The 20,434-nt window shown below is 51.1% G+C and overlaps 2 protein-coding genes across 3 annotated transcripts; one reads left to right on the top strand and one right to left on the bottom strand.

The window, feature by feature from the left end:
- The first annotated feature begins 5,373 nt into the window (after positions 1–5,373).
- On the top strand, positions 5,374–15,235 carry Pias3 (protein inhibitor of activated STAT 3). 2 transcript variants are annotated; one of them, XM_052179689.1, is made up of 14 exons: positions 5,374–5,482; positions 8,201–8,618; positions 8,777–8,861; positions 8,975–9,025; positions 9,271–9,361; positions 10,034–10,168; positions 10,368–10,473; positions 10,950–11,023; positions 11,133–11,293; positions 12,654–12,787; positions 12,867–13,035; positions 13,188–13,321; positions 13,476–13,513; positions 13,964–15,235. In XM_052179689.1, the coding sequence occupies exons 2-14, from the start codon at positions 8,204–8,206 to the stop codon at positions 14,228–14,230; spliced, it is 1,860 nt and encodes a 619-aa protein (XP_052035649.1). In that variant the 5' UTR covers positions 5,374–5,482; positions 8,201–8,203; the 3' UTR covers positions 14,231–15,235. The 2 variants fall into 2 exon arrangements, with proteins under 2 accessions (XP_052035649.1, XP_052035648.1); XM_052179688.1 differs by lacking the exon at positions 5,374–5,482 and adding an exon at positions 6,041–6,144.
- Positions 15,236–15,252: 17 nt separating this feature from the next.
- On the bottom strand, positions 15,253–17,841 carry Nudt17 (nudix hydrolase 17). The gene is made up of 7 exons (XM_052179687.1): positions 17,440–17,841; positions 17,104–17,287; positions 16,893–16,918; positions 16,658–16,750; positions 16,319–16,417; positions 16,034–16,170; positions 15,253–15,668 (listed from the first exon to the last, which is right to left on the bottom strand). The coding sequence occupies exons 1-7, from the start codon at positions 17,629–17,631 to the stop codon at positions 15,503–15,505; spliced, it is 897 nt and encodes a 298-aa protein (XP_052035647.1). The 5' UTR covers positions 17,632–17,841; the 3' UTR covers positions 15,253–15,502.
- Between the last annotated feature and the right edge of the window lie 2,593 nt (positions 17,842–20,434).

Raw genomic sequence — 20,434 nt, 5'->3', positions numbered from 1 at the left:
AAAAATAAGCTGGGTGTGGTGGTATATACTTTAATCTCAGTGCTTGGGAGGTGGGGGCAGGGAGAGCAAATTTCGGGACCAGCCTTTGCTACATACTGAGTCCAATCAGCCTGGGCTACAATTGCCACTCTGTCTAAAAACAAACAAATTGCATCCTTTCTCTTGCCCTGTTAGCAAAGTCCCTCACTAGAGTGATACATATGTAACTGACTAACCTATGTCAGTATGCACTGTCACAGGTGTCCATGAATACATTATAGCCCACTCCTGAAGATGCTTAGACAGGCTTGCAATGGTATGTGCCCAGCACAGCAGTCACAGGAGTTTTACAGACATAGGGATTATTTATGGTTTGCTCTGCTGGTTTCTTCCCACTCCTTCCTAGCTTGCTTTCTTTCTTTCTTTCTTTCTTTCTTTCTTTCTTTCTTTCTTTCTTTTCTTTTCTTTTTTTTTTTTTTTTGGCAGGGTTTCTCTATGTGGTCCTGGCTGTCCTGGAGTTCACTATGTAGACCAGGCTGACTTCAAACTCACAGATTCCAACTCCAAAGGGACTGGACACCTCTGACCTTGGAGGATACTCATGGTTTATCACAGACAGTGAAAAAGATTCAATCCAGTCCGGTAGTGGTGGTGCACACCTTTGATTCCAGCACTTGGGAGGCAGAGGCAGGTAGATTTCTGAGTCCGAGGCCAGCCTGGTCTACAGAGTGAGTTCCAGGACAGCCAGGGCTACACGGAGAAACCCTGTCTCAAAAACAAAACAAAACAGATTCAATCTGAGCTTGCAACTATCTCTGGGAGCACCTATGCTTGTATATGGGTTTAGTGACCTGCCCTCAATCTGATGATCTCACATGGGGGAAGAAGAGAACCAACCAATTGTCCTGTCACCCACCCATACACCTGTGTCAAATGCACACACACAAATAAATGGAAAAAGTAAAAAAAAAAATCTATCTGTTAAAATCTTGCCTACAAAACAAAATAAAACAAAAAACCTGGGTGGTGGTGGCACATGCCTGTAATCCCAGCACTCTGGGAGGCAGAGGCAGGTGGATTTCTGAGTTTGAGGCCAGCCTGGTCTACAGCATGAGTTCCAGGACAGCCAGGGCTATACAGAGAAACCCTGACTCAAAAAAAAAACAAATCAAAAAAAAAAATTCTTGCCTAAATAGAACAGGATCACTTATAAAATTACTGTGACTATTGTGCTGGGCACATAGATTATAAACCTGGCTAGGCCCTAATATACTCTATGAATGCCTGTGACATTGTGTTCTGATTTGACACACATGTTCTTGTATGATCACTATTCTTTGCATATAGGGATTTTTAAAAATCTGAATTAAAAAAAATGATACAGATATATCCTAGAGCAGTTTTCAATATACAAGTGACTCTTAGGTCCAATTTTTTTTGTTTGTTTTTGTTTTTGTTTTTGGATTTGTTTTTTTCCGAGACAGGGTTTCTCTGCGTAGCCCTGGCTGTCCTGGAACTCACTCTGTAGACCAGGCTGACCTCAAACTCAGAAATCCTCCTGCCTCTGCCTCCCAGAGTGCTGGGATTACAGGCGTGCGCCACCACAGCCCGGCTTCTGATTCTTGAAAGAAGGAAGGGACATCCAGGTTTGGTTCTAGGACAGAAAGATTTGATTTCTCAGCCAACTGATGCTCCTCTAGCCTGGTACTCCATGAGAGTTTCTCCAAAATCTGCAATGCAGCCCAGAGAGGCCTGCAAGCAGATCCCGCCCCAGCCCTTCCCTCAGCCCTCCACTGGGTCAGGCTGGGTCAGGCTGGGTCAGGCAGCAGGGGCTTGCCAGTAGAGTCTGGTTCCAGGGGAAGAGTAGAGAGAGACTACTGTGGGGAATTGGGGTTACAGAGCTGCAGGAAATGGTCCAGAGTCTGGCTGAGAGGGAATGCAGCTGATGACATAGATCGGATGGTAGAGAAGGATCAGACTAGCCTTGAGGTTCCTGGAGCGAAGACTGGTGGAGAAGGGACTGCTAAGGTGGGGCACTGAAGGGTTCAGAAACTTCTCTTAAGAGGAATAGAATCTTTCCCCTCTTCCTCTCAGTCACTAGAGATTATCGAGAATTGAGATACTCTTTATATTTAGAAGTATAGGTGGTTAAACCAAGAAAATGCAGAGAGGAAGATCCAGAGAGGGAGAGTCCCACTTGGCTAAGTTCAAGTGTGTCAGGAAGTAGTTTTGTTATGAAACAGGCCTTCGGCTCCTGGGAGCTGATCCCAAGATGGCAGTTGAGAATGGTTGGTGATTCTCACAGTGGAGTAGACCGCTCCTGACATAATATATACCTGGACAGTCCCTTAAACTGTCACCTTCAAACCCAAAGAGTGACTGTTCCTTGGTTTCATAGCTGTCGTGTCCCCGCGCTACTGTAATCCTGATGCTCTCCATATTCCCCTGTGTGTACGGGTGCCCACAGAGGTCAGAAGAAGGTGTGGGGTCTCCTGGAGCTGGAGCTTCAGGTGGTTGTGAGTGCTGGGAAGTGAGCTCTGGCCCACTGCGAGTGCAGCGAGGGCTTTTAGCTCCCTGGCAGGTGTGGAGGGTGGGAGGACAGCTCTTGGAGGTTAGCTCTCTCCTTATGCCACGTGGAGACTGGGATTGAGTCATCAGGCACCTTAACTGACCAAGCCTTCTTCCTGCCCCTGCCCCCAGGGTTTCTTGTTGTTCAGGCTGGCCTTTAACTCTTTTTTGTTTGATTTTTGTTTTTCTGAGACCGGTCTCTCTGTGTAATCCTGGCTATCCTGGAACATGCTGCATAGGCCAGGCTGATGTTGGGCTTACAGCGATCTGCCTGCCTCTGTCTGTGGAGCACCAGGTCTGAAGGTCCTCTGCCATATCTGGCTTGACCTTGAACTCTTGATCTTTATGTCTTCATCTCCCAAGTGCTCAAATAATTTGAGACACGATCTTACTATGTAGTACTGTATAGAGTGGGCTGGCCTTGAACTCACAGAGATCCACCTGCCTCTGACTCCCAAGTGCTAGGATTAAAGGGCATGTGTCAACACACTTGGCTGATTTTTATTTTTAATTTTAGGACTGGGTCTTACCACATGGTTGTGGCTGGAGTGAAACTCACCAAGCAGACCAGGCTATACTCAAAGTTGAGTTGATTTGCCTGTCTTTGGCATGGGGGATTTCAGATGGGAGCTGTATCCAACTTTGTTTCTTTTAAACATCTTATTATTTATATATTTATTTTGCTCCCTAACCTCAACAGTTTCCCCTCCCTCCATGTCCAACTTTCTTTTTCTTTTTCTTTTCTTTTCTTTTTGGATTTGATTTTTTCGAGACAGGGTTTCTCTGCATAAGCCTAGCTGTCCTGGAACTCACTCTGTAGACCAGGCTGGCCTAGAACTCAGAAATCTGCCTGCCTCTGCCTCCCAGAATGCTGGGATTAAAGGTGTGTGTCCAGCCTGGTTTTTTTTTTTTTTTTAATTGCTCTTTTGAGGTTTTAGTTTCATCCAAAGAACCAACAAAAACAAAAACAAAACAAAACAAAACAAAACAAAACAAAAACAAAAAACCCCAACCAACCCACCAACCAAAAAACCCCAGCACTTTATTAATGGTGTGTGCCACCGTACATGACGTTTTCATCTTTAATGCATGATGAAGTTATATGTATACCAAAGAATTAGAAAAATATGACTTGAGGGCTGGAGAGATGGCTCAGTGGTTAAGAGCACTGACTGCTCTTCCAGAGGTCCTAAGTTCAAACCCCAGCAACCTCATGCAAACCCCAGCAAACGGTCACAACCATCCATAATGGGATCTGACACCCTCTTCTTGTGTGTCTGAAGACAGCAACAGTGTACTCATATACAATAAATAAAATCTTAAAAAAAAAAAAGAAAGAAAAGAGAAACATGGCTTTTGTCAGTAAACGCCTGATTTTTATGCTTATTTTTTAAGGATTTATTTATTTTATGTATATGAATGCTCTATCTGCATGTACAATTGAAAGCCAGAAAAGGGAATTGGATCCCAGTACAGATGGTTATGAGTCACCAATCACACAATGTGGTTGCTGGGACTTGAACTCAGGATCTCTGGGAGAATACAGTAAAAGAGCCTGGTGCTCTTAGCCACCAAGCCATCTCTCCAGACCCTACAGGCTTATCTTGATATGCCCATTTATCTGGGATCTGTTTTCCAAAAATTTCTGGGCAAAAAGGGATATCAAGCTTAAGAAGAAACAAAAGAATACGATTGGCAATGAGCTCAGCTGGCTGTGCTAGCATCCAGTGCACAAAGTCTGAGGTTCTATCCCCAGAACAGACAAGCACCAGGGCTTGATTAGGATGCAGGAAGTAGCCAATGAGACTTATGGCCAAGAGCTTAGCCTGCGTTTAGCTGGAGGGGCCCATCATTTCAAGCAGTAAGGAACAACCCTCTCCCCCAACCCCCAGTGTTAGGAGAGGTGGGTCATTTCCCTAGGAACAAAACCAGGAAGTAGTTAAGTATAATTAACAGGCACTAGGAATATTGTTGGCACTTTATGGCTTGCAGCTTGGGTTGGGGCACGGAAAGGATTACAGTGAAGGCTTAAACCAAATGGGATTATTCCTAGTATTTACTAGAGCTTTTGATTATTTTGCATGTTTGTTGTACGACTTGCCTCTGATGCCAGACTGAGATTTCGAACGGTTTTAAGCTCTCAGCACCTAGCAATCCCTGATTAGCACTTTAATATTTGCTTCCCCCCTTTTCAAATATTTACTGGACAAACGACTATCAAATGTGGAGGTTTTTATGACATATTAATATAAATAAGGCACAAAGCCTTAAAGTAGCTATCTTTATAGATATAAAAACGAATTACTCGAATCGGCAGGTTAAATGGCCAACCTGGTTGAGACAGGGCCCTCTGGAGGGTCCAAAGCTTTGGAGGAGGGAATAGGCACTTCAAAGAGGGGTAGAAAGAAGTGTTTCTTCTCTACGTGTATCTCCTTGTGTTCACCAACTGTGGGGTCCCGAGTTACTGTAGCATATTTGGAGGTTGGGAGATAAGAGTGTTATCTGTAGGGATTGGGTTGCTTATTTTCCATTTGTAGTCCAGGTTTTTCCCAAGACAGATGAAGATCTCACTCTATAACCTCTCTAAACAACCCAATTCTCAGTGCACATAGTCCAGCCCAGTCCAGCCCCTACACTCAAGCAAGAGATCAAAGGACTACTGAGACTTTGAACGCCTAGAATCTCTTCTGTCTTAAGCGCTCACAGGAGTTAACTCCCGCCCGGCTCCTGGGCTCCGCCCCTCTCCCCTCTCCGAGGTCCTGGCGGGCTTACCCTGGAGGGGGCGGCCCCAGCAGCTGCGCTCGGCCGGGCGGAGCTCTGGCCCGGGCGGTGCTGTGCTTGCAGCGTCCAGCTGCCGGACCGAACTCCAGCCGTGCAGACTGCAGGAGAGGCGCGAGCCCTTTCTGCATCGGGGCTCACCCCCGCAACTCTGCGGGTAAGTCCTGCTTTCCGCACTCAACTTTGTTGCCTGTCAAGCCTTGAGTCGTACGGCGCCAGCAGGAGCTACGCTTGTAGTTTCGACGTGTTTGGGGGAGGTGAAGGATTGGGCACAGCTGTCTCCAACAGTTCGCAAGTCCCCAACTTCCCCCTAAAGGACCAGAGTGCATCACTTCTAGAGTTGGCAGAACTCTGGGATTTCGCTAACTAAACTTGCCGAGGTCTCCCGAGGACAGGGGTTCCAACTTCGCCGCCCCTCCCCCATCTCTCGGAGCTCGGGCAGTTCCGGATACTTTCCCTCCATCTTTCAAGTATCCTTGGCTCCCTAGAAGCCCATCCCTTCGGGTCCGCCTCCTCGTCGTTACCCGCAGGGCCCCGCGATCCCCAGGCTGCACACTCCCTGCGGGGCCACCGAGTCGCCCGCCGCCCGGAGACTTGCCCGGGCCACCGGGCTGCAGGAGAAGGGGCGAGGCCGGCGGCGGTCCGAAGCCCGGCGGGCGGGGCCGGGAAGGGGAGGTGTAGGGGGCCGGACGGGGCGGAGCAGGCGGCCTTTGCGGCCGGCGCTGGGGCGGAGAGTTTGCGCCGGTCCCTGGGCCTGAGCTCCGGCTCGGGCTGGGGCGTCTGCGATGTCTCAAGATGGCGGAGCTGGGCGAGTTAAAGGTACCGGCCCCCTCCCCCAGCCCCAGCGGGACTCGCTCGGCTGCCCGCCGAGGCGGGGAGGCGACCGGGCTGGGCGCAGCAGGATGGGGAGGGTGCGGGCGACGTGGCAGGGACTGGCTGCAGGGATGCGCAGGCAGTGGCCGCGAGAAGGGGCTGCGGCGGCGCCCCGGGGGCGGGGCCGCAGGGCAGATGCAGGGGTGGGGCGGAGGGGGAATTGTCGCCACGGAGGGCCGAGGCACAGGGGGCGGGGACGCGGGCCGTAGCTGCTTTTTAGTAGTGGGTAGTTGCAGGGTACAGTCAGGCGAGGGGAAGCTGCTCTAGAGGAGTAGGGGTGAGTCCATCAGGCCAAGAGATATGGCAGTGAGGGGGAGACGTAGGGATGGGACCCGAGGACCAGATGTTGGTAGGCTCCCGGGGACACGAAGCTTGGGGCGGAGGCTTTGGGGCTGCTGTCGGCATCTGAGCCTCGGGAAGTATCGGTAGGCTGCTGAGACGAAAGGGGGCGGGGCTGCACAGGAGCGTACTTAAGAGATGAGGCAGGAGCATCCTGGAGGCTGAGGGTAAGGACCGTCTAAATGAGGTGCTGTCGTTGGAGAGGTAGAGAAGTGCGAACCATTGGATAGAAAAATAAGCTATAGAGCCAATGGAGAATAAAGACAAGTAGGACGAGCTAAGGATGGAAAGACAGAGGGACAAGGTTTTCATCACATTCCTGAAAAGGAGTCTAGGAGGAAAAGAACTTGGGAGAGCTAATGGTCCGCCCGTGACTAGGTCTTCTAGACATGCACAGAAGGGAGCCCTAGGAGAGAGATCTCGCCCCACTACAACACAGTCTTCAAGGAGCCACACCTGAAGATAGCCTACAGAACCCTAGCCCTTCATTCCCCCATCATCTGGCTTAGCCCCATCCTTGCCCTGGACAAGCTTGAGTTCTAGCCACTGGGCCATCCACCCTTAAGAGCTTACTTCTGTGCTGTGGTCCATGGTCCCCACTCTCATTCTCCCCGTCGTCTCTGTTGAGAAGTTCGCCTTGGTTTCCACCCTGGTGGCTGTCTATGTACACCAAGTAAAAGGGAAAGAAGCAAGATAGCAGTTCTGGACTGTTTGGTTTCAGACCCCAGGACATCAAAGCAGACCTGGCCTCCCAAGTTTTCCCAGCATCCCTCAGTCCCTACCTGGCATGCCCTGCCCCCAACCCTGAACTCTCCAGCCCAGGGGCTGGGCTGCCCTTCCCCCAAGGCTCTTCCCTATATAATCCAGACATTTTGTGCTCTCTTCCTCTCTCTCCCTCTCCTTCCTCACCCCCCACCCCCATGGTGACTTCCTTGGGGCGGTTTCCCAATAAACCTACCTTTAATATAATCTAATCTGGCTTGAATTGGCTCATTTCACTGGCAGAGAATTAACCTATCACTGACAGACGGAGTAAATCTGGCCAATTACTAAGACTTGTGGATTCACCCTTCTCCCCTACACATTCTGGTAGCTTCCTTCTAGTAAACAGGACTAAAGGAGTGTGGGTATGTAAAAAATGTAAAAGGTGGGGATGATGATTGATGATGATGATGATGATGATGAAGATGATAAAGATGGGGGGGGGGGGGGAGGTTGAACTCTGACCTAGAATCCCTGACCATAAAAGTTTCAATTCAGAACTATGGGGGGAACAGGGACGGATTAGGCGATTGGGAGGGTGACCATGGGATGCAATCCCCTTGCCACCTGGCCTCTTTCTCAGGGGCTATCTGCCCCGGATCCTCTCCTTCCTTGGGTCCTATCTTTTTCCCAGGAGGCTAGGGGCTTTGAGAGTCTGAGCCCTAAGAGACAATAATCAGCTTAAGGGAATGTCTGGATTAGGGGTAGGGATGGGGCTAGGTGGTCTTTGTGGGTTCAGCCTGTCAGGTCAGCTGCACAGAGGCAGTCCACTAGCTTTAGAGCACCTTTCAACGCTGGGGACGGGAGTGGAGAGAGAGGTGCCGCCCCCCTGTAGCCCAGCCTCCATGACACCAGCAGGACAGACCTTCTTGAAGCCTCATTTCTGTGCTCCTGTCCGCAGCACATGGTGATGAGTTTCCGAGTGTCTGAGCTGCAGGTGCTCCTCGGCTTCGCTGGCAGGAACAAGAGTGGGCGGAAGCACGAGCTGCTGGCCAAGGCCCTGCACCTCCTCAAGTCAAGCTGTGCCCCCAGCGTCCAGATGAAGATCAGAGAGCTTTACCGCCGGCGCTTTCCCCGGAAGGCCCTGGGGCCACCTGACCTCTCCTTGCTCTCTCTGCCCCCTGGCACCTCGCCTGTAGGCTCCCCTGGCCCCCTGGCTCCCATCCCTCCCCCCCTCCTGACCCCTGGCACCTTGCTGGGTCCCAAGCGTGAGGTGGATATGCACCCTCCTCTGCCGCAGCCTGTGCACCCCGATGTCACCATGAAATCACTGCCCTTCTATGAAGTCTATGGGGAGCTCATCCGGCCCACCACCCTTGGTATGGCTGACTGTGTGGTCCCTCGGGTTTTTCTGGATTCTGGTTCAGGCTGGAATTTTTCCTCTTAGTGTTTACTCTCATAGGGTCAGCACTATGAGATAGAAGCAAGTAGCTTCTCAGGCGCGGGCTTGGGAATAACTGTGCCTTTGTGTCCACAGCGTCCACCTCCAGCCAGAGGTTTGAGGAAGCCCACTTTACCTTCGCTCTCACTCCACAGCAGCTGCAGCAGATTCTCACGTCCAGGTGTGCCTCTCGTCCCCTGCCTTGCCCCCGGGGACCATCCTGCTTTGTCTCATTCTTCTGCGTGTCTCCTCTCTGTGCACACTCTGAGCTGACGTTGCTCTACCTTGTTGCAGGGAGGTTCTGCCCGGAGCCAAGTGCGATTATACCATACAAGTGCAGCTCAGGTGAATTGCGTCTTATCAAGGATGGGTGCTCAACAGGAGGGTGGCATCCTCCTCGTCCTCCCTCTCTCCTCCCCCCTCCCCCTCCCCAAGCCCAGTCCACTCAGGCACATGACCCTTCTGGATACTGATGGCTTTAAATATCTATGACTAATTTTTTTTTCTTTTTTTCTGGAGATCCCTGCTTCAGTGCTAGATTCGCCTCAGAAAGCTGCCACTTCCCGCATTCATCCTTCCTTTCTTACCAGGTTCTGTCTCTGTGAGACCAGCTGCCCCCAGGAGGACTACTTCCCCCCTAACCTCTTTGTCAAGGTTAATGGGAAACTCTGCCCCCTGCCGGTAGGTAAAGAGTCTTTCCCTTTGGCAACCGATAAATATTTAATTAAAAACCTCTTATGAAAAGACATGCTTCGAACAGTGCCTGGCGTGTAGTGGTCGCTCAGTTTATTGATGAATCAGTATAATCTAGAGATTATAGGCTGACAGAGAAATAGGGCTGACCAGTAGAGTAATTTTTGTCAGAACCCAAGAGAGGGACATTAGTCCCCCCTCCCGGCCCTGGTTTCTCTGTGTAGCCCTGGCTGTCCTGGAACTCACTCCGTAGACCAGGCTGGCCTCGAACTCAGAAATCTGCCTCTGCCTCCCAAGTGCTGGGATTACAGGTGTGCGCCATCACTGCCTGGATATTAGCTTAATACAAAGGTTTACAAAGGTCTCTAAAAGGTGACAGCAGAGAAAAGGCCTCTAAAAGATCACAGCAGATGAAGTGGACCTAGTAGCTGGGTTCCTAGTTCCTTGGTTAATAAACTCCCCCTATACTCCCAAAATGAACCCCTTACACGGCCCGGCCCGTTCTGGCCCGAGGCAGGGCCTGGTTTTACAGCGGATCCTTCTTCCTTTGCTGGGTGAGCTGACCGCCCTCCAGAAAGTAATCTGAGACCAGAATTCTGTCCTTAGAGTTGAACCCCTCCCAGCGCTCTCTCTCCACTAACAAGTCCCTCCTTTCCTCAGGGTTACCTCCCTCCAACCAAGAATGGAGCTGAGCCCAAGAGACCCAGCCGACCGATCAACATCACGCCCCTGGCTCGACTCTCCGCCACTGTTCCCAACACCATTGTGGTTAACTGGTCGTCTGAGTTTGGACGGGTGAGTAGAGCTGAAGCTGAAAGGCCCGCAGAGAGGCTGCAGGGAGCCATCTTGTTTTGAGCTGGGGAGTCATCTTGCTCTTCGTAGGCCTCTCTGCTAAAGGCCACCGTCTCCGCTCTCCGTGAGACAAGGGCTATGTATGGGGAAAGAGGAGGCGTGGGAAGCAGAAGCTAACCCTCCCTCTCCCTTCCCCAAGTAGAATTACTCCTTGTCTGTGTACCTGGTGAGGCAGTTGACTGCAGGGACCCTTCTACAAAAGCTCAGAGCCAAGGGTATCCGGAATCCAGACCATTCCAGGGCACTGAGTGAGTAACACCCTTTCCTCCTTCCGCTTGGGCTCCGGGCTTCCTGCCGCCCCGCAGGCTTTGTCAGGAACAGCTTTTTTACATGGTCTCCCTGGTTTTCTGTTCCATCTCAGTTGAGGAGTTAGACGCACAGGCAGTGGGAAGAGCTTTGCAATGCCAATCACACAACAGTTTTGTATCCCAAAGGCTCTATCCCACTCTACTAACATAGGTGTTCTCTGTACTGAAAAGCCCTGAAGTTCATTCCATCTGATCCTCCCATGATGCCTCCCTCCCATCTAGGTCGCCCCTCACATGGCCCACATTTTACCCTGCATTGGTTAAGCATCTTCAGGGATGCAGACATCTCTTCTCCACTCCTGTGACATGCCATAGGCCCCCAGACACTCCACCCAGCTGCTGTCAGCTGGGGCTGTCTACTGCCAGGCTGCCTCCGGCCTCGCTCACCAGTGGCTCTGGCCCCACTTTTGTTTCAGTCAAGGAGAAATTGACCGCCGACCCTGACAGTGAGGTGGCTACTACGAGTCTCCGGGTGTCACTTATGTGCCCGGTGGGTACAAGGTGGGACTGGAAGTGGGAGGAGGCTTGGGTTACATTCTGAAGAGGGTTCCTGAGGATGCTAGGGCGAGGTTTGCTAGCGTGAACTCTCCTCTTCTCAGCTAGGGAAGATGCGCCTGACAGTCCCGTGCCGCGCCCTCACCTGTGCCCACCTGCAGAGCTTCGATGCTGCCCTTTATCTACAGATGAATGAGAAGAAGCCAACATGGACGTGTCCTGTGTGTGACAAGAAGGCTCCCTATGAGTCACTGATTATTGATGGGTAGGGCTCTTCAACTTCCCTCTCTCCTAGGACAGTCAAGCCCCCCTCCCCCTTCATGCTTACTTTCCATAAATCCTAGCTCTCACTCTCTCCATCTCCTTTACCATCCACCTCATGTGACATTAGGGACTTCAGCACTCTGAATGCATTTTCTCATTAGTCCTCATGATAGCCTCACGAAATAGGTGACATTGTGATAGATGAGGAAAGGGACCTAGGGCAGAAGGTCACTGTACTGCTGACAACTACCTGGCCTTCCCACAGAGCATAGCGACTCCTCTTCATTTTTTCCTATTACAAAAGCATTTATCACGCCGGGCGGTGGTGGCGCATGCCTGTAATCCCAGCACTCTGGGAGGCAGAGGCAGGCAGATTTCTGAGTTCGAGGCCAGCCTGGTCTACAGAGTGAGTTCCAGGACAGCCAGGGCTATACAGAGAAACCCTGTCTTGAAAAAAACAAATCCAAAAAAACCCCCAAAACAAACCAAAAAACAAACAAACAAACAAACAAAACCAAAAACACCAAAAGCATTTATCAGATTGACACAATAAGGTTTTTTTGTTTTGTTGTTTTTTGGTTTTTTGAGGTCTTGAATGTCCTAGTCTTCCACCCTAACCCCTAATAATCAAGTGATTTTCTGTCCCAAGTGGTCTTAGTTTTCTTCCACAGCCTCCACTAGAGCTCTCACGTTCTCTCTAAGGGAGGTTTAACCTTGTGCCTAAACGCTTTGAAGCTCTCTTACATTCTTTCTTCCACAGTGCTGGGGATCAGACTGAGGGCCTGTGTGCTAAGCAAGTGCTCTGTTAGTGAGCTGCAGTCCCAGCCTGTGCTGCAGTCCCAGCCTGTGCTGCAGTCCTAGCCTGTGTGGTACCCAGCCTGTGTGGTACCCAGCCTATGCGGTACCCAGCCTGTGCTGCAGTCCTAGCCTGTGTGGTACCCAGCCTGTGTGGTACCCAGCCTATGCGGTACCCAGCCTGTGCTGCAGTCCTAGCCTGTGCTGCAGTCCCAGCCTGTGCTGCAGTCCCAGCCTGTGCTGCAGTCCTAGCCAGTGTTGCAGTCCCAGCCTGTGCTGCAGTCCTAGCCAGTGTTGCAGTCCCAGCCTGTGCTGCAGTCCCAGCCTGTGCTGCAGTCCTAGCCAGTGTTGCAGTCCCAGCCTGTGCTGCAGTCCCAGCCTGTGCTGCAGTCCTAGCCTGTGCAGTACCAAGCCTGTGCTGTATTTCTGTTCCAGCAGCAGCTCAGAGAGGTCCAGCAGGGTGGAAAATGCAGCTGAGGTGACTGAGGCATAGGAAGTGAGCCTCAGAACACTGAGGGCGCTCCAGCCTCTTCCCCCTCATGAACCGCTATGTCCTCCTCCCCTAGTTTATTCATGGAAATTCTTAATTCCTGTTCGGATTGTGATGAGATCCAGTTCATGGAAGATGGATCCTGGTGTCCCATGAAACCCAAGAAGGAGGCATCAGAGGTTTGCCCCCCGCCAGGGTATGGGCTGGATGGTGAGTGACCCCCTGCTCCCTAATTGAGCTAAGTCAGGGCTGGCCCTTTTTCTGAGACAGCCTTCTTAACCACCCACAGGTCTCCAGTATAGCCCAGTCCAGGAGGGGAATCAGTCAGAGAATAAGAGGAGGGTTGAAGTCATCGACTTGACAATCGAAAGCTCATCAGATGAGGAAGATCTGCCCCCAACCAAGAAACACTGCCCTGTTACCTCGGCCACCATCCCAGCCCTTCCTGGAAGCAAAGGGTATGACAAAGGCTCTGTCCTGCGGCAGAGGGACAGATGTCAGAACTGCCTTCTGGCTGCAGGGCCAGCTTTGGGGCGGGAAGGGCAGGAGGAACGGGACCTTGGGCAACTGTGCTTGGTTAGTTTCTCCAGCTCTTCCTCTCTACTCACAGAGCCCTGACCTCTGGTCACCAGCCATCCTCGGTGCTGCGGAGCCCTGCAATGGGTACACTGGGCAGTGACTTCCTGTCTAGTCTCCCACTACATGAGTACCCACCTGCCTTCCCACTGGGGGCTGACATCCAAGGTAGAACCCTGACCCTAAGGTGGAGGGGAGGGCTGTGCCCTGTCGCCCTCTCCAGACCTGTTTCTTTACAGAGCCCCAGGGACAGGGGGATTTTTTTTTTCTTGTGGTGAAGGAGTCAGAAAGGGGTTGATTTTGATTTTTCTTTTCCTACCAGGTTTAGATTTATTTTCTTTCCTTCAGACTGAGAGTCAGGTAAGTGGTCATGTTTAGAAAGATCTAAGATCTCAGGAAGAGTCCATTTTAGACAATTGAAGATATGCTCTTCCCCTGCCCAGTTTCCCTTGGGATTTAAAAATGCTTTTCTGTGAGGGGAGAACGTAGCAGCCTGTGTTCCTTACCCCACCCCCTTCACCTCATAGTCACACCTGTGTCCTAGCACCTCTCTTCCTCCTCACACCCCCACATGCACTCAGAACCTTCCCCAGGGGATGCTCCACATATTTCAGACACCCACAAGGTCAAGAACCAGATGGCTGAAGGAGCTGTCTCAAGGCAAGGCACAGGAGAAGGGTCTGAGGGAGCAGGGCTGAGTCAGAGAGGTCCCCGGCTGTGAGATCCCTGAGGGTTGGTACCCCACGAGGCGGTTTTGAGGGAGGTGCTGAGTCAAGATACCACGTCACGCTGTGCCCTTCGTCTCTCCAGCACTACGGCCCTTCAGTTATCACCTCACTAGACGAACAGGACACCCTTGGCCACCTCTTCCAGTACCGGGGAACCCCTTCCCACTTCCTGGGCCCACTGGCCCCCACCCTGGGGAGCTCTCACCGCAGCTCCACTCCAGCGCCCCCTCCTGGTCGTGTCAGCAGCATTGTGGCTCCTGGGAGTTCCTTGAGGGAAGGGCATGGAGGCCCCCTGTCTTCAGGTCCCTCTCTGACTGGCTGTCGGTCAGACGTCATTTCCTTGGACTGAGTTATTGATTATGAAATCAATCTCCATTGGCTCTAGCCCTGAGCAGATGCATTGTGGGTTCCCAACCCCTGGCTGCTCTGACTCCTCAGAGGTCATTGGCCAAAGGTCAGGCCAGACCTTCATGGATACCTGCTTTTGGCCTTATCGCTGCCTAACAAGGCCAGTACTCACAGGGTTAACATTTAACCTTTTTACAAAGGACACTGGGGTCTGCTTTCGGACGTGTTCTTTGATGGTGGCACATTCCTTTGGGTATGGTAACCTAGGCAGTGGAGGCAGATGGCAGGGAGGAACTGAGGGACGAGGCCGTCTGGCCTCAGCCTTTACCAGATCTTCAGCCTCTTGGCGAAAGGCACTTTCCTGCCCCTTCCCCCAAGACTCCTTTGCCTCCCCAAACCCAAACATCTGCTCTTTCGTGTCCATTCCATTCTCCTCGGCCACAGCCAGGCGGCAGGTCAGAGATGGACAGAGAACTCTATTTTGGGTTGCAGATTTCTTTTTTGTACATAAATGAGAAAACCCCAAAGTATCCAAAGATGACTTCTCCTGCCTTTTACTTCCCAGTGTGACTTGAGGAGGGAACAAGGCCTCCGTTGTGATTCCCAGGGGCTTGGGAGCAGGGCGCGGCCTGTCTACTGCCTGGGTCTCTCTATTTATATATTTAAGTTCACAATGTTTTTATGCTAAACAGCCAAGGGCCTAAGCTTCTAGTGACCTGTGTTCAGGCCTAGATCATTCTTGCACCTTCTGTGGGACACGGGGGCTCTGGTTCTCCTTCCCCATACTCAGGCCCTTCGGGGCCAAGGCCCTAGGATGTGATTTTACTTTTTATCTCCAGAGTTGTAGCAGAGTTCTTGCCTACAATAGATGTTGTGAATATTCTGTGAGTGTCATGGAGGGGAAGAGATGTTGTACCTCGCTTTCTAGACCCAGGGTATGTGGGGCAGAGGACCCATGTTCCATCCTTTCACGTAAAAACAACAAAAAAAGAACATTTAAAATGTTTATTGCTGTGTGTGTGTGTATGTGCGCCACGGTTTTGCATGTGGAAGTCAGAGGACAACTTTACAGAGTGGGACCGCTCCTTCCATCTTGAAGGCGATCCCAGGTATTGGACTCAGTCTCGGGTTGCCAGGCTGCCATTGTGGTCTGGGGTCCACGTGAGCTTCACTTTTACCTGGGGGGGGGGGCATTCACACAAACACAGCCAAGAGCAGCTGCTCTCCCTCTGATGTCCCTAAGAGCACCGGACCATCCTGTACCAAGGCTGTGCTACTCGCACCTGCCCAGATATTGCAGCCAGAGCTGGAGGGCAAACTTGGTTCCAGCGCCGATCCTTTCTTTGTCCTCCTCCGCTGTGGTTGGGGTTGTCCGCATGAGTGTGGCCATGGGCAGGAGCAGAGGTTGGTATCCTCCACCGTTCCTCAGTTCGGTTGCACTGGATTATGACAGTTTCTGTCTAGGTTGTGCCTTGTAGCTTACAATGAACTTTAGTATATTGAGCCATTTAATCCTCCCAACTATTGCCGAAGGCAAGTGTTAACCTCACTTGACAGAAAGGAAAGACTTGCAAGGAAGTTTAAGCAACTCTCTCCTATGGGAGAGTAAGGGCTCAAACCAAGGTCTTCAGTGCTAGCTAGTTTAGAGCATGAAGCCTTAATATTTAGCGTCTATGATCTCAGATCATCAGTAGACAAACTCATTCCCTAAATCTCTTTCACAACATGAAACTACAAATGGCACCCTCCCGTGCATGATCATGCATGTATGTTGTATGCTGATAACTAAAGGGAAAGTTCTTACCAGACAGAGAGTGGTAGGTCCTGGGAGAGAAGTCTGGGTGTCTTTGTCCCATCCTCTGTGGCAGCCACGGCCGCTGCTACATCTGGTCGCAGCCACATAAAAGCACTCACCTCCTTTGGGTTTATTTGGATCCTGGCCTGGGGCAGACATGTTGATTCCTCACTTAGGGGAAGAGGCCACAGTGGAGCAGAGGCAGACAGGGGCAGGGGCGAACTGGTGCTGGGCTCTCTCTCCTACTCAGTCACATCCAGGCCATACATCTGTCTTCCCCACGGCCAAGCCTACCTGCAGCTGCTCCTGTGACTCCTGGGCGATCACGAGCACATAGAGAATGAGGTGGTGGTACTTGGGGAAACCCCAGCTCAGCCTAGGAGGGTAGGCAGACTGAAGAGGAGAACAGCAAGAACAGACAAAGCCAATACAGCATGTTGAGAAACTTACCATCCTTGAGACCTTGTAGCAGGGCTTTAGGGAGACGAGATGCTGGCCCGAAGCCAAAGGAGTGGGTTGGGTGGTAGGTGACAGGTAAGGTGAATGAGAACAATGGCTTGGGGACTCCAATCCACCCACACTTTCCCCCGGTGCCCGAGGCAGACAAAGATTATAGGGGTCCTTCTGTCTCACCTCCCATAACCCCAGAAGGACACAAGAAAACTGGTTCTGGGGCAGCTGTAGTCCACACTCTTCCCTGAGCTCTCGGAGCCCACACTCCAGTGTCTGGGAATCAAAGGGAGCAGGTCAGCGTATCCAAAGCTCAACCCTACCAAGTCCTTTTCTTTGTCCCTCCCTCCCTCCCTCCCTCAGCCCACACCCGAGGTGATGCCACTCAGGTCTCTTGGTTAGGACAGCAGACTGGTACCTCCTCATCATGTTCCATGTGCCCACCTGCAAGAGGAGTGGGCCCGATGTGAACGGTTGTTGCCTTCAACCAGAGACCCCGTTCTCCAGTGGGCAGAGGAAGCTTGTTGTGGACACAGACCTTGAGTCACCCCAATGAGCTTGGGACTCCCCAACAGCATTGTGGAGGGAAAGGGCACCTGTTTCCCATAGACCCTGTTCGTAGGTCTCACCTGGAGGGACCCACAGGTTAGGGGAAATACGGAGAGTGCATGGCCTTCGGGTCAACAATACAGTCTGGTCACTGGACTGAAGAATGACTGCTACACCCAGGTCCACACCTCGATTTGTGAGCGGCTCTGTCCTGTAGATCTCAGGCTGCTGGTCCAGAGCCGCAAAAGGGCAGAAAAGCGGTCTCTGACAAGAGGGGTTTGGTCGGGCTAAGACTTCGGAAGCAGGATGGGACTTCCAGAAATTAAGGGTGCCCACGGTGGTGGCTGGCCTGTCCTCACCCGCCCCGCCCTGTCCCCAAGCTGCCCTCACTTTCCCTGCTGGTTCCCAGTCCCAACCTGGATTGGAAGCCTCTCCGAAGCGCCGGGAAATGGATTGCTAGAGAGGACAAGTTGTCCTCGCTCCAAGCTGCAATGCGTGTGCCACGGCCCGGGTCCCTGCCCGGCGCCCAGGAGGCCACACACGCTCTGTGTGAAGCTCACTGACTCCAGGCGCCCGGCAAGACGCAGCAGCAACCGGGCAGCAGCCATTGCGCAGCTCTGGTCACCGCGCGGCTCTGGTCACCGTGTAGCTCTGTTCACTGAACAGCTCTGGTCACCGCTTGCCTGGCGCCCCCTGGTGGACCAGCGTGGTGAGGCGTACAGTTTCCGGCCGGCCTACGCAAGTCAGGTTTTCCAGACCCGCTGGGAAATTTAGATAACAACTTTTGGGGACAATCCCTGGGTGTGATGTTCATAAAGCACAAATAAATCTTCTAGTTTCTCACTTCCTGTAAGGTTATTTCTGACTTTTCTGTCTGGACAGTAATCCCCAGGCAGAATGATTTCTGGACTGGGGTGTTATTCCCCACCAGCCCTAGGCTAATGTTCACTTAAGCAGGGAGCATCTCAAATTAATCATGCTCCCACATCACACACCTAACTTTTTTTTTTTTTTTAAGATAAATCAGGGTCTCATGTAACCCAGGCAGCCTCAGCCGTGTGCAGTCCAAACTGATCTTGGCTGGCTTCCGTGTGCCTTTGCATCATCACAAGCCTAGTTTGTGCAGTTCTGAGGATCAGACCCAGGAGCTCATGCATTCCGTGCTTAGTAAACGATGGTGAGCAGTTTGAAGGCGGACACAATCTTTTATCTTTAAAAATATATAATCACATTTATTTATGTCACTGTGGGGGTAGGGTTGGCATGCATGTGCTGTGGCACGGCTGTGGAGGTCAGAGAAGTTGGTTTCCTCCTTCCATAATGTGAGTCCAGGGGGAAACCTCAGGTTGTCACCGTCTGCTTGGAATCAAGGCCTACTTCATGAGATGGAATGCATGCCCAGTGCTTCCTGGGACGGCCAAGAACCTAAGACCGGATAAGCCATGGACCTAGTGGGGAAACCAAATACTACACTCTGCCAAAGGAACATGGCAAGAAAATGACTACTAACAACATTCTGCTATATTCTCAGGTTCATGTCCTGTTCAGTCAGCATCAGAGAGGCGTCCTCCTACAGTAGACGGGAATAAATACAGAGACCCACAACTAGGTAATGTGCTGAGTGAGAGACCTTGAAACACTCAGTCCTAAAAGGGATTTCTGTGTCAAACCCCTCCCCCCAGGGCTTAGAAAACTCTGTGGATGAGGAGCTGGAAAGATGGTGGAGCCGGAGTGGGTGGGGACACCGAGTGAACAAGACTGTCAGACACAACAGGGCTCGCACACATATGAACTCACAGATTAGGGACGGCTATGTTCATAGGACCTGCCCAGATCTAAGCCAGGTGGGGTCTCAGCACTGAGAACAGAAGTAGACGCATACACCATCCTTAACCCAGAAGCTATCACAATTGATAACTGTGTACAAAGAAACCTTAGTTTTCACCAACGGACTCTCATTGGTTTTCTTGTTGGGTGTGTAGTGCATGTTTTAATCCTAGTATTTGTGAAGAAGCTGGAAGATTGTTGCAAGTTTGAGGCCAACCTGGTCTCTACAGTGAGTTACAGGTTAGCCTAGCTATACAGCAAGACTCTGTTACAAAAATAAAACAAAACCCAAAACCAACAACAAAGAGCCCCAAAGAGGAGAGTATTTTACTTCCTCCCACAGTCTTTGACATTCTGTACACCATGTGTGTGCATGTTAAATGTTCCAGCTTGCCGGGCGGTGGTGGTGCACGCCTGTAATCCCAGCACTCTGGGAGGCAGAGGCAGGCAGACTTCTGAGTTTGAGGCCAGCCTGGTCAACAGCGTGAGTTCCAGGACAGCCAGGGCTACACAGAGAAACCCTGTCTCAAAAAAACCAAATCCAAAAAACTAAAAAAAAAAAAAGTTACAACTCAGTGCAATAGGCATAGAGAGGGAATTGTTGCTTAGGAAGAAATTTGATAGACTGTGATGGCTCGCAGCTTTCCCTTGGGCATTTGAACACTTGGTTCCCAATTGATAGCACTGTTTGGGAGGGTTAGTAAGCGTGTGGCCTTGCTAGAGGATGTCACTGGGGCAGGCTTCCAGCTTCTGCCACCATGCCTTCATGCCACAATCTTGGACTCTGATCCTCTGTGTGGAGAGCTCTCCAAGCCACTTGGCAGGAATTTGATAATGGGCTAGAACTTGGAAGTAAGCTCAGACCAGAATCTGATTTTGGACTAGAACAAAGAAGTAGGCTTTAGGCAAGAGTATGACTTTGGGCTAAGACAAGGAAGAAGTGGGCTCAGATATCTTGGTCATCCTGATTAAGCCCTTAGAAACAATGGTTATGGGATTTTGTTTATTGTCTTGCTTGGTCCTTAACCTAGAGCTGACCTTATTACTTGCATGTAATTACTTGCATGTAATTAAAATGCTATAAAAGCAGATTGGGAAAAAAAATAAACCCACCTCAGCCTCAGAACTGGCTGGGGTTCTGCTACAACGTTGTCTAATTCTTTTTTTCTTTTTAATCCTTGCTCTTGCCCTGGAGAGCCTGTTGACTGAGCTGGCTTGGTCACTCTGGAACTGTAAGGCCAGTAAGGGTCTTCTCTACGTTCCTCGGTCATAATTCAGGGGTGTTTCAACACTGGCTTGGCTGATTTGTGTTTGTTAAGACAAGTTCTCTATGCCCACACTAGCCTGAAACTCCCCAAAAGGCCCAAGCTGACGAACTTGCAGTAATCCCCCATCTTTGCCTCCTTATTGGTGGGACCACAGGTATGTCTTCATGTCCAGTTTTGGTGGACTTCTATGTGTGGTGTACATTATATGGGTGTGTGCATTGTGCCCAGATCAGAAGTTGGATGTCTTCCTTGATTGCTTCCTATCCTACTATTTTTACATTTATGCGTATGTATGCATAGCTGTGTGTGCCACGGT

The sequence above is a fragment of the Apodemus sylvaticus genome, chromosome 4 (assembly GCF_947179515.1).
Source record: "Apodemus sylvaticus chromosome 4, mApoSyl1.1, whole genome shotgun sequence".
In the NCBI taxonomy this organism is placed as follows: domain Eukaryota; kingdom Metazoa; phylum Chordata; class Mammalia; order Rodentia; family Muridae; genus Apodemus; species Apodemus sylvaticus.
This window is presented reverse-complemented; position numbering and strand designations above follow the sequence as displayed.

Bases quoted from the DNA above. Each gene is read 5' to 3' on its own strand.
- Pias3 (XM_052179688.1), top strand. From the start codon at position 6,121: ATGGCGGAGCTGGGCGAGTTAAAG. The intron at 9,362-10,033 runs GTAGGTAAAGAG...TCCTTTCCTCAG, and splicing joins GGAAACTCTGCCCCCTGCCG to GGTTACCTCCCTCCAACCAA. The intron at 13,036-13,187 runs GTATGACAAAGG...CTCTACTCACAG, and splicing joins GCCCTTCCTGGAAGCAAAGG to AGCCCTGACCTCTGGTCACC.
- Nudt17 (XM_052179687.1), bottom strand. From the start codon at position 17,631: ATGGCTGCTGCCCGGTTGCTGCTGCGTCTTGCCGGGCGCCTGGAGTCA. The intron at 17,288-17,439 runs GTTGGGACTGGG...CCCTCTTGTCAG, and splicing joins CGGAGAGGCTTCCAATCCAG to AGACCGCTTTTCTGCCCTTT. The intron at 16,418-16,657 runs GTGAGACAGAAG...TCTCCTCTTCAG, and splicing joins TCCTTCTGGGGTTATGGGAG to TCTGCCTACCCTCCTAGGCT.